The 14263-nt window shown below is 42.0% G+C and overlaps 1 protein-coding gene across 5 annotated transcripts in view; it reads left to right on the top strand.

The window, feature by feature from the left end:
• ARK2N (arkadia (RNF111) N-terminal like PKA signaling regulator 2N) overlaps positions 1-11871 on the top strand; it is a 45109-nt gene extending 33238 nt beyond the window's left edge. For 4 of the 5 annotated variants that reach the window (XM_053931409.1, XM_053931407.1, XM_053931411.1 and 1 more), the window contains 3 exons: positions 985-1167; positions 5439-5565; positions 8891-11871. In XM_053931409.1, the coding sequence (XP_053787384.1) occupies positions 985-1167; positions 5439-5565; positions 8891-9074 (494 nt within the window). In that variant the 3' untranslated portion in view covers positions 9075-11871. Of the gene's footprint in view, positions 1-984; positions 1168-5438; positions 5566-7328; positions 7975-8890 lie in introns of those variants that run through there. The other variant, XM_053931408.1, reaches the window with a different exon arrangement.
• The last annotated feature ends 2392 nt before the right edge of the window (positions 11872-14263 follow it).

The raw sequence follows: 14263 nt of genomic DNA, 5'->3' as shown, positions 1-14263 counted from the left end.
AACCACTTTCATCCATGCTGAGTCAGTGAGCTGCAGATGGGGCAAGGCATTTGAGCTAAAACACTCTCATCCTCTCAGAAGTGCATTATTTATCCATTCTCTTTGTTCCCACATCAATCTTTGTCTTGAATTTGCCTGGTATTTTCCCTAAGCCTTTCCTGTTTCTAGCATGCTTTCCAGTTATAAGTTATTTTCATTCATCACAAAGAATTTAGTTGGTCCTAACAAAGCAGTTCAAAAATAGCTTTTTGTTATTCCTCAAGGACAGATTTCAAAATCACGTAAGCAATTTTATCTCCCTCTTTCCTCCTTCATTATGGTGACCAAAAATTCATATGACAATCATGTTGAATGAAAAGCATATTTATCACTGCACAATATAATTTTGTTTCTTGTTATTTTTGATCTTAAAAAAAGCCCCAACAAACACCACCAAAAACATCACAATTTTGAAAAATCCCCCTGCTCTTGACAGGTGAATGTTATGAAAGTTGTCTAATGTTAAATTCATTGTCACTGGATCAGTTTTATGAAAAAGTTAGTTTTATTCAATCAACCCTATAACAATGTAAGCTGTTGCTTGACTTCTGTAAAATTCTCTAGATAAATATCTTGTCTGCCCAATTTAATGTCCTGTATTTTTTTTTTTTATTTTAAACTGGAGGTTTTATCCTTTAAAGATTGTATATGTAACATTGTCAGATATGGAGATGTTTATGTGTTAATGTAAAAGACAGTACACAAATAACTGATACTCTGATAAACGTGTGTTTCTGACACTTGTGTTTTCTGTGTATGTAAAGGTCAAAATGTCTCTGTAATCTCAGGCTATGTTCATTAACTGAAGTTTAACAATTCATACAATTTACCACTCTGTAACTTTAAGAGCTTCATGTAGGATGTTGCATTAATCGTTAAACAAATTATTTGTACTTCTTGAGGTGTCTTTCAGTTTCTAACCCAAGCTGCTTTTCTCCCCTGCAGATGGACCCCCTGTTGTGGCTCACTATGATATATCAGACACAAACTCAGACCCAGAAGTGGTAAATGTGGACAATTTGTTGGCGGCTGCAGTAGTTCAAGAGCACAATAATTCTTTAGGAAATCAAGACTCAGGATCTGCCTGGAGAACCAGAGGGCTGCTGAACGAAATGAGTGCTGATACAGGTTTGTTTAAATTCTCTGACATTTGTGCCAGCCTCGCAGTTGGTGGGTCTCCCTTTCTTGCTTTCAGTATTTTTATAGTTTGTACTGCTGTAAAAGCTCCCTATGTGGATTTGTGATAGAACAGGACAGATGCTTATTAAAAAGGTCTGACATTTACTCCAAAATACAAGTGATAAAAATTGACAAATATTCCTGCTATATATTTTTGACACTAATTTTCTTAGCTACTTTTCTTCTTCTTCTTTTCCTTCTAATTACCACAGGGAACTTAGATCTGGGGTTTTGGTGGTGGGTTCTTTTTAAATGAAAGTGACCTAATCTTGTTACTGAATGATTGATTATGACAACCTATGCCACCAGCTAGTCAACTGGCCCTAATCTCGTTTTCAGTACTGGGATTGCCTGTGTATGTCTTTTTGTCCTGGGTGGTTTTTTTTTTTTTTGTTTTGTTTTGTTTTGTTTTTTGTTTTTTTTTTTTGTTGTTGTTGTTGTTTGTTTGTTTGTTTGTTTTTTAATTGTTTTATTTTTTCTCTTTATATCTCTAAAATACAGTCATTAATTCTTCCCATATTCCATCTGCATTTCCAATACCCCTTAGAAAATTGCACAGTGTTTTGGATGCTAGCAGGGGTCATTTTCTATCAGCTTCATCCCTCAATCCCATGTGTTTATGCCAACGTTTTACTTCCTTTCCACTCCTTTTCTTAACTCCCATGTTAGGATTTCAGGCTGCAAAGGTCTTGCCTGGTGGAGCACGACAGGTTTGCGTTTCCCGCTGTTTCCCTACGGTCTCCTGCCACAGGGCACCCACATGGGGAGTGTTGTGGTGGCTCTGAGCTGCTTTTCAGTGTCTCTTAGGCTTAAAGAAACACAATTAGGTGGTGCTTTGTAAAGAGATGCTCCATTACTATGGAGTCCACAAGTCCACGATTTGAGTGTGAGAATCTCTGTGCATTATTTTCACTGTCATTCATGGCTGGACGTTGTTCCAGCCTTTTTGAAGCTTGCCTTTGTTTTCCAAGCTCACTGGTATTTTTTGCAGGACAGCAGATGCCTGATACCTATTTGACCCCTAGCAATCCCAGTCCTTTATTAAGGGATTTATTAAACAATTAGAACACCTGAAATCACCTGTGTTACATAGCACTAGTGGATAAGTACACCAAAACAATGTAAGGAAATAAAAAGTAATGTTTCTTACCAAGCTTTCTTCCACTTTTCTTCCACTTAAAATGCTGCAGTGCAGGTAGGAATTTTTTTTTTTCCTTCCTCCACGTATATCCAAGGGGACTTGCAGGTAAAAGAAAACTGGAAACATCAAGAGACTTCTTCATCCCTGGGAATGTTCATATGGATTTGGTCCTGGTGCTATGGCCATGTCAGCAGCTGAAAGGATGAATCTCTGTTTGCTAATGCATACACCTTACCCTGCAGCCTCAGTACACATCTGACTGCACCTTTGCCAGTGCTGGCCTTCTCCTACCAGGTCTGGGGTTGCGCATTGGGAAAGCAGAATTTTCAAATCTTGCATCTGGTTCACAAGTGTAATCTCCAGCCAGCATCTTGTTTAGCAGACGTAAAAGAATGTGTTCCCATGGGAAAAGAGCAACATAAGCAGCTCTATCAAAGTGAAAAATCTTATTACACTATCACATCTTTTTGCATGGGCAAATATTTGGGGCTCTTTTGCAAGCCCTGGTGGTGTAGGGCAAACAAAACATCACTTTGGGCATCATCCTAATGTTCGGGCAAAGAAATTAACAGCGTGGGCATGTTATTAGGCATGAAATTTGTATGGCCAGAGGCTGTAAATCTGTCTCTGCTATAATCCTGATTAACACTGAGCTACTCTTGCAGTATTTACTCTGCTTATCATGGTTTTGCCACTGCTAATTATCTTTTTGTTGTCTGAACTTAAAGCTGTGGTGGAATGTGTGGAAGCTCTTTTAGGACTCCAGTTTATACCTCTAAGGATACTTTTTGGGGCTATTTAGGAGCTGGTCTTCTTTGCTCCTTTGCCAGACATTACCCTGTCAAGATAATGAAGGGTGGTTAGGCAGTAAAACAATAGATATTATATTAATAGGTATTTTATGATATTATATAATATTATGGCCATAGCATTCCACCCCGTGCCATGGGCAGGGACACCTTCCCATATCCCAGGTTGCTCCAAGCTCCATCCAGCCTGGCCTTGGACAATTCCAGGGATCCAGGGGCAGCCACAGCTGCTCTGGGAAAGCGGTGCCAGGGCCTGCCCACCCTCCTGGTGAGGAATTTCTCCCCTATGTCCAATCCAACCCTGCCCTCTGGCAATGTGAAGCCCCTGGCAGGGGAATTAAAGCCTCTGGGCACTTTCATTTAATGTTTCACACTCTGCCCAGCCATTTAAAGAAATACCCATGACCTATTTTTGGGCTTTTTGGCAGTCAGTGATGTTTGCCAACATTGCAGTTCAGCTCAACTTCAATGCTAGGAAGAGACTGTCTGGGCTGTTAATTTGTTTTAAGTTCAGCTGACCAATATTTTTTTGTCCTGTGAGGTGGGAATTCCTCCTTCAGGTACCTGGCAGCACATGTGTTTCCTTCCCTTGCTAACCCTGGTCCAATCATCAAGGGTCTTGGCTTTCCAAAAACTGAACATACAGCATGGTCTCTGTTCCTACACAAGAGCAGCACAGGGACTGGGGACAAGGCATGCAGGGACAGCACACAGGCAATGGCTTCCACTGCCAGAGGGCAGGGACAGGTGGGAGATTGGGAACTGGGAATTGCTGGCTGGGAGGGTGGGCAGGCCCTGGCACAGGGTGCCCAGAGCAGCTGTGGCTGCCCCTGCATCCCTGGAAGTGTCCAAGGTCAGGTTGGACAGGGCTTTGGGCACCCTGGGCTGGTGGAATGTGTCCCTGCCCATGGCAGGGGTGGCACTGGATGGGCTTTAAGGCCCCTTTCAGCTCAAACCATTCTATGATTCTATTTGCTTGCATCATTCCCAAGTGCTTAAAGCAGTCATTAGAAAGTTTCCCTGGCACTTGTTTCAAGTTTTAATTTCTTCTGTTTGCTTTTGATGTCCCTGGGGATATAATCAGTTCTGCTCGTTCACACACCTTTGAAATCCTGTGGATCATTATTGCTTCTCCTCCTCCTCTCATCTTGGAGGAGGTGTCCACTCAAACTAGATACACATAAAATATTCACCTACTCTCAAATTTCCTGCTCAACAAATGACTTTTCCGCTGTGTAGTACAGCTGACCAAGTGGTTTTTCAGAAGTAGGTAGTATCAGCTACTTCAAGGCTGCCCAGCATCCCTCAGGCTAATGATAAAGAGAGGCAGTGGAATTAATAATTTTCTCTTTTTCCTGGGGAGGAAAAAAGAGTAGAAGTTATATCTTTTAATTAACTGATATTTCAAGAAATCTATTTTCTGTGGGAGAAATAATAATTTTGGCTGCTTTGTGTTTCTCATGTAAGTATTATCCTGTATGACTCAACACATTCACTAATTGGGGTGAAGAACCTTCTTAGCAGCACTTGGCAGAAAAGGTAAAAATGTGCCATACTTGCTGTGAGTATTTATAGAGGGCTTGTGGTTTGACTGACTGACAAACTGGATGTCATTGAGGAACTGTAATGAAAAAACAGCCCTGCTCCATATGGGACTTAAAAAAAACACTTTTTCCTTTCAAATATTTGTAATAATGTTATAGCAGATGTGTGAAGCAGCACTGCCAGAAACTGATGGGTTTGCTGTATTTTTTCACTGACCAGTTTCCCCTAGTTTTTTATTTAAAGAAATTAAATTAATTTTCCTTGATGTGTGGGATGTTTCTGTCCAGCCTATAGGCTTTTTTTTTTTTTTTTTTTTTTTTGCTATATTATCATTGTGTTTGCTTAGATTGTTTTGTTTCTTAATATCAAGGAGGTTTAGGGACAGTCTGACTCGTATCATGAAAGTCTGTCTGTCTGACTGTCACAACATTTCAGCTGGAAATTCTTGGTTGTTCTTGGTGCAACAGATTCTTGGTTGTTCCTTTTGGTTCTTTGTTCACATTTGTGTGACAGCACCTTCACCAGAGCTGCTGACACAGGCTAAATCCAGTGGTTTTCCTGTATCAGCTAATGAATTGTGAGTTGAAAAACTTGGTCTAATGAGATTTTCTAATCTTAGTGTTGTTTAGGTTTTTTTGTTAGGTTGAGAAACTCCTTTTCCAGCTGATTTCTGAGTCGTGTAAGCTGTTAAACACTGCCTGTATTCCCATTTTCCCTACCTCTAGGTCGTTTGGATCCAGGCTTCCTTGCAGGTGACAAAACCTCTTGTGGTAATGCCCAGGCCAATGAAGAAATTAACATTGCCTCTTCTGATAGCGAAGTAGAGATTGTTGGAGTTCAGGAACATGCCAGGTATTAATTATTTTTTTCTTGCTCTAATATTAATTTCATTTTATCTGAATGTCTGTACCAAAATCAATAATACTAAGTGTAAATACATCAGAAATTCAGATTTTGAAGGAATATGTGAATATACAAATAACTAAGTGAAAATCTTTATGTGGGTTCTTATTGCCTTTCAAAATACTAGGTTTTTTATCAGCTTCCACTTTATTTTATTAGTTAGTAGGGGTAAAAATACTATAATTTTTTCAGTGGATAATGTCATAAGATATCCCCTTTAGGTTAAAAATCAGATCATTTTGAATTTTGGGTTTATTTCAGGATTCAAGAGGGGTCAAAGTAGATGAGGGTAAGGATGCCAGAGGTTTCTTTCTCAGTCAGAAACCTGTTCAGCTGCTCTTGGTAGGCATTTTTTTATGTTACTCTTCATTTTTAGTCTGTGGTCTCTTCTTGGCTTAAAATATTATGAAGCAGTTAAACAAAACTGACATTTTCTAATAGTGTGGAGTGTGAATTTGGTGGAATAAAACCGAGTTAAAACAGTACATAGACAAGCTCCTTCCAAAACTTTCTGCTGCCTAGTGGGTGCTTGGAGGCAGAAAGGGGTGTGAGGAGGATGGAAGAGAATTCCTTGTCCCTTCACTGCATGTTTCTTGAGGAAAGAAGAAATAAAGTGTTCAAGACCCAATATCCCAGACAGGAAAGTTCATGAATAATGTGGGCACAGCCCAGTGCTGTTGGATGTGGAAAAAAAAGGAAATTTTTCGGTCCAGAAAGGGAATTTAATCTTATCTTTTAGAACAGTGAGAAAATCCTTGCATGGCCAACTCTTTTGGAAGATGGCAATTCCTTAGGAAGCAACTGTCCTGGTTGTTCATGCAGCAGAACCCAGGGCTCGGAGGGTCTTTGTGCTGATGGTTGAGGGGTGTGGATTCACCTTCCAGCACTGGCTGCTGTAAATCTGTGCAGCACTGCACACAGGACCCTTGTGCTTCTGTCCCCTCTTTGAAAGCTTTCCATGCTGCTGCCTCGATAATAATCACCCTCTATAGGAATTTAAACGTGAGCTAAATGCAGAGTTGCTGTTTAAAATGAGTTTTCGTAGATATGGACTGAAATGACTTCAGCAAATCAGACTAAAAGCACTCTTCTGTGCTTTCCTTTGTTCCTGTACCAGTCTCCTGCAGACCAGCGTTCACTGCCTCCCTTGAATACTCACAAATTTCAGTTGTTTGAATCCTATTTAGAGTTTTATTTCTCTTGCAGGTCTAGGCTTGCAGTTATGAAGTATTGATGGGCTTCTGGCAGGGTTGTTGTTTGGACAAGGGTCAGGTTTTTGAGCAGTATTTTCTGCATGCTGTGGTGTCTGGATCCTGGTTTTTATCGTGCTCCCTATTCCATGTCACCGTTGGGCTGGTGTGAGTTGTGACACCCTGGAGTTTGTCCTTTGTTTGCAGTTCTTCAGATTCTGAGTGAATTGGTGCTGTTTCTCATCATTGGGGTATTCCTTGGCATTTACTTAGGACACCAAGTTATTTTACAGTTTCTTTAATTTTTCAGCAGCAGAATTTTTTTTTAAATCATGCATGCATATAAACCAATTTTCCTCTAGTTTTTCCTAGGAGGTTTTTTGGGGTTTTTTTTATTGCCTTTACTTGGTATCTTCCCTTAGCTGTAGATTGGAAGAATGTTCTGGGCTCATGTTTGACTGAATGTCTTGCTGTTGGCTGCTTGTGTCGGTAGTTTTGAGGATAAATACTTTTATTTTTCAGAGATATCGTTTCTGTGAGATAATTTATGGCTTGGTTTTCATAATCTTCAGGAAGAAAAGTTAGCTTTGCCTGAACACGGAGAACTGTTCTCAGAATGGTGCACCACAGTCCCTGAGACCAAACATCATATTTAATTTGCTCTGCCTACAAGATTTTCTTGCCAGTTAAGCTTAAAAATACTTGTCCTTAAAATAAAGCTTTAAAAGAAAAAAAATCCCATACATTTGTTAGACTTACAGAGTCTTACTGCTAATTCTTTGTAGATATATACTTTAAGTATGTGTTTTTATGACAGAAGAAGTAATAAAAGAGCCATTCTGAACATCACATCTAAGCCTAAGGAGCGTATCTGAGAAGGCAATGAGACATTTATATTCAGGGAAGTTACAGCTCAGAGAATGAGATTTTTCATTCTATTTCATGAAACTCCAACCAGAACCAAGAGAGCTGAGCATAACTTAAGTAGTTTTGGAGAAAATAAATAGCACAGACTTAAATTGGAATAAATAAAATGTAAATGTCAGGGATATTTGATCAGTGCAGGAAATTTGAGTTCCTGAAATACATGTGCCTTCACAAAGAAATGGGAAAAGGTTACCCCAGCAGCCAGAGCACCTCGTGTTTATCCATGCAGCCAGGAGGAGCCACAGCCACTACCAGTGCTTACAAGAGCAAAACAATTTTTGGAGCACTAGGTATCAAGTTTTATTAGTGCCTGTGTAGGATTTACACCTGGAAATGGAGTGATCATCCCAAAGCCTCTAATAAATTCCTGTCATCACTTCTTCATACACAAAATTATTCTACCTTTAATTTTCAATTTATTTTTTCATATTGCTCTTAACCTGTGCTTCATTTGTTATGTATCTACTGTGGATATAATAGGTAAAAATGCTGTGTGAAGGGTACCTGTGTATAATGCTTCAGCAGGGCACTGGAGCCTTATCTTCAAATACACCTTTTAGTCTCATTGGCTGTCTCAGAGCTTAAATGTTTTGCTGAAGTGGGGCTGAACTGTTGTCAGTGAGCATTTTCCAGTGTGTTTGTAATTTTCAGTTTAAAAGACCAAAAAAAAAAAAATCAGAGGTAAGGCTGTAATAACATAATTAGCAAGATCTCTTTTGCAATTATTGTAATGAAAGTATCATTACCTCCTTGTTTTAATATGCCTTTGATTTAATATTGCAGTATAGCTTTTCATTTTCTTTTAGGCAGCCTCACTTCAGTTTTTTCTCTTTTTAAAAACTCCAATGGGTAAAGCTCCATCAGGAAACTGTACATGGTACTACACATGGTGGGGCAGGCTTCCTCAAGATCATTGGGATCCATGCACATATTTTTTTAAGGAGAATCACTGGCATTCCTTTAGAATAATTTAATCCCCAAATTTAAATTTAGCTTAGGGTGTTTGAGACGCCACGGACTCTACCAGTGGAGAATCCAGTTTGGAGAGGGAAGTGCTAACGATAAAACACTGGAGGAGGGGATGTCGTGGCTGAGCTGAGCAGTGTCCCTGATGTTCTCTGTGTGTGTGTGTGTGTGTGTCCCTCTCCTCGCTGCAGGTGTGTGCATCCCAGGGGAGGGGTGATCCAGAGCGTGTCCTCCTGGAAGCGCGGCTCGTCGTTCGGGAGCGCCCAGCCCGCGCAGCCATGGACAGCAGTGGCTCCCCAGCAGAACTGGTCCTCGCCCCCAGAAGTGGTGGACCTCACTCTGGACGAGGACACCAGGCGCAAATACCTCCTGTAAGGCCCTGTCACTGTGCTCTGGCCCCCTCCCCTGCTGCCCTCCCTGGCAACAGAAGTTCAGTGGTTAAACCATCACCTCCAGAGGCCCCGTCCTTGGCACCAAGAAACCCAAACCCGCGGCGTTTCTCCACGTCCACAGGAATGTAGTCTGATTTCAGTATCACTTCAAATGGCTTTGCCTTCTCCGAGGAGGATTACTGCCCAGAATTAACAGCACCAAATCTAGAACACATCTGCAGTTACTAACGTGTGCGTGTATATCTAACGAAATAACTGCGTGCAAACTTGCGTCCTCCCACCCTCCCCACCTCCCAGCTCCAGGACTTTTTTTAATTTATCAGTATCTTGAGTTTGTTAGTAGAAGTTAGTGTGTTGCTGTGTGAGCATCGGTGATTTTAAGAAATGCTGTGTCCTCACCAATTTCAGCGGACCTGGGGGGGGGTATTCAACACTTCCAGTTTGGGCCAGGAGTATTTTTACCCTAGCTGATTTGGTTATGCCACCAGCAGGAGGGATTGTCTTTAATGCAAATGGCCCGTAACAAATGCACTGAACAGCTTTAATTAAAACATTTTTATTTTCAATGTAACTTATAGTTTATACTCTTCAGTGCTGAGTCTTCTGTCCACTTGGCTACTGTGTTTCGCTGGTCAATTCCCACAGCTTGAAATGGCTAAAATAGTAATAGTAGTGACATAGGAACAGCTGAACATTGCAAAAGCACAGGAAAAGGTAATAAAAAGGCCCAGCATCCCTCTCCTTTTTAATTACAGCTGAACTTCTTTACCTCTATCTGAGTTTCACCTGGAGTAGATGAAGGAGAGGAATTAAATGTTTTAATCACAGTCCCAATCTCTACTGCTGCTTGTTTGTGTCATTCACCATCTCAGAAAATAAAAAACAAATCCCAAGCAAATTCCAAAGCTCCATCCTGGCAAAGGGGTGTTCAGCTGGGACCTGTTCCTTTGTGGGGCCACTCAAGTGCTTAAAAACTCTGTCCTGAAAGATGTTGCAGGATCGGGGTCAGAAACTAAGGTTGTGGTTTTTAACTTTTTTTTTTTTTTGTTAAACTAGTAATCTTCACCATTTCCCTGGCTTTCAATCATGCCTCTCATGCTAGTTTTGGAAATGCCAAGATTCAGGAAACACTTTCTACCAGAGTATTTACCAAAATCAGTGGAACGACTCATTTTAGCAGGCTGCAGTTTCTGTGGTGTATATGGAAATTCCTGCCCCTTGTCCGTCATTTTGAGCCTTTCCCAAGGCAAAAACCAAAGATTAGACTTTAACAATATGATATTATTCACTTTAAATGTCTATTGTGCAATTAAAACATTCCTTCATATTCCAGATGTTTCTATTGGGAATTTTGTACAGCTCTGACATTAGATTTTTTACTATTTAAGGCTGAACAGGCGTGGTCAGGACATGGGAAGTTCTGCTTTCCTTTCATGTCAGCTGGCTTTCAAAATTTAATTGGCTTCCTTTAATTTTATCTGTGGGCAAAATAAAAAAAATTAAAATAGAGTTGCCTGTGTTGTCACATAAAGGAAAAACAGCCCAGCAGGGGGGTATCGTTAGTAACAAACATCTGTTTCTCCCATAAGCAGAACAGTTCATGCTGCACTTTACAGAGCAGCTAGGTAAGGATTGATATTCCCATTTCCAGCTTTCTAGAGCATTGAACATAACTGTCTTGCATGGCCAGAAAAATATCTCTCATGTTTTTAGTGACCAATTCCTTTCTGTGGGAGGGAGGGAGGGGAGCACGGATGGATCCTGTTGGCCCCGCAGCAGGGAAGGGCCCCGTGCTGCTCTGCCCATCCTTTCTCCTCGTGTTTCCATCAGCTGTGGGCTCGCACACCTGCTGTACAGGTAACTTTGGAACAGCCACCTCCTGTGGCTGCTTCTTCCCGTTTCACAGAGTCTCCTGAAGATTGGTTGTGAAGAAAGCTGCAGGGACCCCGTTTGCAGTCCTTCCGTGAAAAAAATGCAAACTTATCTCTCCTTGTTTTTCAGTTTGTATATGATGTGACTTCCACGTGTACATAAAAACAACTGCCTCCTAACCAAACTTCCTCCAATTGTGCACTGTGTTTGTTTAAACAGCTCATGTATGGTAGTCCGATGCAGGTTTTCTTTTATTTAAAACACTATGTATTTTCTCTTAACAAGTTTCAAGGCTAGTGATCTGACAAAAGCAATCACTGGATATAGGTAGGAAATAGTTTGGTTTTGTTTCTTTCTTTTTTTTTTTTTTTTTTTTTTTAATTTTTTTTAAACTTCTGTTTTTTAAAAAGAGCAAAAATGTGCCTGCGTGGTTTTTGCTCTTCTCAGCAGGAAAGAGAAAAGTTAGCCATTGTATGGCTGTGAACCAGTGCACTTGGGGCCTGGTCCAGAACCCACTGGGGTCAGTCTGGGGCTGCCTATTGACCTCAGTGTGCATTGGCTCAAGCCCTTCAGGGTTTAGCAGTTTTCCTGAATTGCTGGAGTGTGAACTTGGAATCTTCTGTAGTGAAGACAAATCATTGCTCAGAATATAAATGTTTAAAATGTGCGGCTCTAGTTAAAAATAAGATTTGATTCTTCTCGACACTCACAATTTAGTTCTCATTTTCCATCTAGTATTTAATGGTCTTTGGAGAGAAATAATAATAAAACAGAGTGTTATATATATATATATAAATATATATATTTTTGGTGCAAGATGAGACCTTCTGTTTTTTGAAACAAGTCTGTAGCATAAAGGTTAAACTATTTTAAGACGAAATAAAATAGAGTGTATTATTTAAACAATATCAATTTGTTGGGTTTTTTTTCCTTCCACTTCCATCAAATATGCTGCTGTTTGTCACATCTACAAATTAAATCCGTAAATTCTGGATTACAGTTGCTGAAATTCAGCACTGTTTCTTGCTGTAATGCATTTAATTTTGCACATGCAGAATGTTGAAGTGATTTCCTGGCTGCAAAACCTTCCTTTTATCTCAGACCAGGGCAGGACCAACACTTCCGTACCCTTGGTGCCAGGGGATGTCCAGGTACCAGTGACAAGTGGCTGCTGCCCATCACAGAATCCCAGGACAGTTTGGTTTGGGTTGGAAGGGACCTTAAAGATCGTCTCATTCCACTCCCCTGCCACAGGCAGGGACACTTCCCACTATCCCAGGTTGCTCCAAGCCCTGTCCAGCCTGGCCTTGGGCACTTCCAGGGATCCAGGGGCAGCCACAGCTGCTCTGGGCACCCTGTGCCAGGGCCTGCCCACCCTCCCAGCCAGCAATTCCCAGTTCCCAATATCCCACCTGTGCCTGCCCTCTGGCAGGGGAAGCCATTGCCTGTGTGCTGTCCCTGCATGCCTTGTCCCCAGTCCCTGTGCAGCTCTCCTGGAGCCCCTTGAGGCCCTGGCAGGGGCTCTGAGCTCTCCCTGGAGCCTTCTCTTGTGCAGCTGAACAGCCCCAGCTCTGCCAGGCTGGCTCCAGAGCAGAGGGGCTCCAGCCCTGGCAGCAGCTCCGGGGCCTCCTCTGGGCTGGCTCCAGCAGCTCCACGTCCTCCCTGTTTTGGGGTTCCTTGTGCCCTGCAGAATCCCCTCCAGGGATGCAGTTTCAGCACAGCCTCCACCTTCCCACACACCTGAGTCCTTCAGGTGTCTGAGCAACCTTCCCACCATTATTTCTCTGACTGCATTCCCCTGTCCCATCCTCCCAGACATCTTCTGCTGGTCAGTGAGACTGCCTGACTCAGAGGCTGATGCTACAGGGCAGGTCTTCTCTTGGCCAGGGGGGTGGTGCCAGGGTGAGCTGTGTTCAGAGAACCACAGAATTGTACAGGGGAATTTGGAGCCACAAACAAAGAGGAGAATGGTGAAGTACGACTGCACTGTGCTGAACGTGGGGTCCCGCTGCCTGCCAGCCCCCCTCACAGGCAAAATAGAAACAAGAATAAGAATGATAATAATAATGATTATAATTCAGTACCCCTACTGTGTTTTATATGTATTTATCACATGAGAAAGCTCCCAGTGGAAATCAGGAAGGCCACTTATCCATGTATTTTAAGTACCAATATGGATAATGAAGGTAAAGTGAGTTGGTTTTCAGCCTTAATGAGTCCTTGGCATTTGTGGAGCCTGAAAATACAAATTCTGGGCCTGGTGGTCATTGGAGAGGTGGGCACCAGTCTCAGATTTTATTTTGTGTTTATCAGCAGCTGAGGGAGAACAGAGCCGTGGAGTTTGGTGCAGATGTGGGAAGAGTAAGGAAGATCAAATATCTGCTGAATCTTTTCTTCTCTATCACCAAGAGATACCCAGAATCTGTAGGCTTCAGGGTACATTGAATGGAAAGCTTAAAATTCCTCCTGTGGCCCTTGGCACTTCCTTAGGTAGGAGCCACTTGACTTTGTGGAAATTGTTATTTCCGGGGCAACACAAAAACTGATGAAAACTACCCAAAACCAGGTTAGATTTCGTATTGTGTTTTTCCCAGTGAATTAGTTGCAATGCAGATTAATTTTGTGGCTGAAAGTTTGCTTTGCCTGCCTTGAAATGAGGACTGAAAGGGTGCTAAGTGGATTAGTTCCCCCGTTCCCCAGAGAATCTGTAAATGGTGCTCCTTGCTGAAGGCATCGCCTCCCTTGGCTGAAATACTACCAGTTTTGCCTCTCCTTTTTGGGGCTGTCATCTCTGAATGTCAGCTGCTGTGGCTTTCTCTCCAGAGCACCCCAGGGATGCAGTTTCCCTTCTGTCTGCACAGGGAAGGAGCAGAATGCCTGCAAAATGCAAACCTGGGACGGACAAACCCTGCATTTACTGACAACTTTGGTGCAAATAAGGTGAAATCCTCTTGTTACTGATGCTAAAGGGCGGACAAGGATCCAACTCATGCCCACCTCAGCCTATGTCTTGAGTTTTTGAAAAGCAAATTCAATCCTGAGAGTCCTGACGGCTGCTGACAAATGCCCCTTGGAAGTTTTCTCATGGGTCTGGTTAGTCATCTGGATTTGCAGTTTAGTTTAAAATTAGAATTGAGTGCCAGCCACTGGGAAGGAAACATCTTTCAGACAGTCTCAGGGCAAAGCTGGAGTGGGCAGGGGGAAAGCTGTCTGGAAGTTTAATTTCAGATAATTTTCTACTTACTCGCTGCATCGGCAGCTTCGGGTGAATCCAGGGCAACCACATCAGAGCTGGGAAAA

Source organism: Vidua chalybeata, chromosome Z (genome assembly GCF_026979565.1).
Source record: "Vidua chalybeata isolate OUT-0048 chromosome Z, bVidCha1 merged haplotype, whole genome shotgun sequence".
Lineage (NCBI taxonomy): Eukaryota > Metazoa > Chordata > Aves > Passeriformes > Viduidae > Vidua > Vidua chalybeata.
This window is presented reverse-complemented; position numbering and strand designations above follow the sequence as displayed.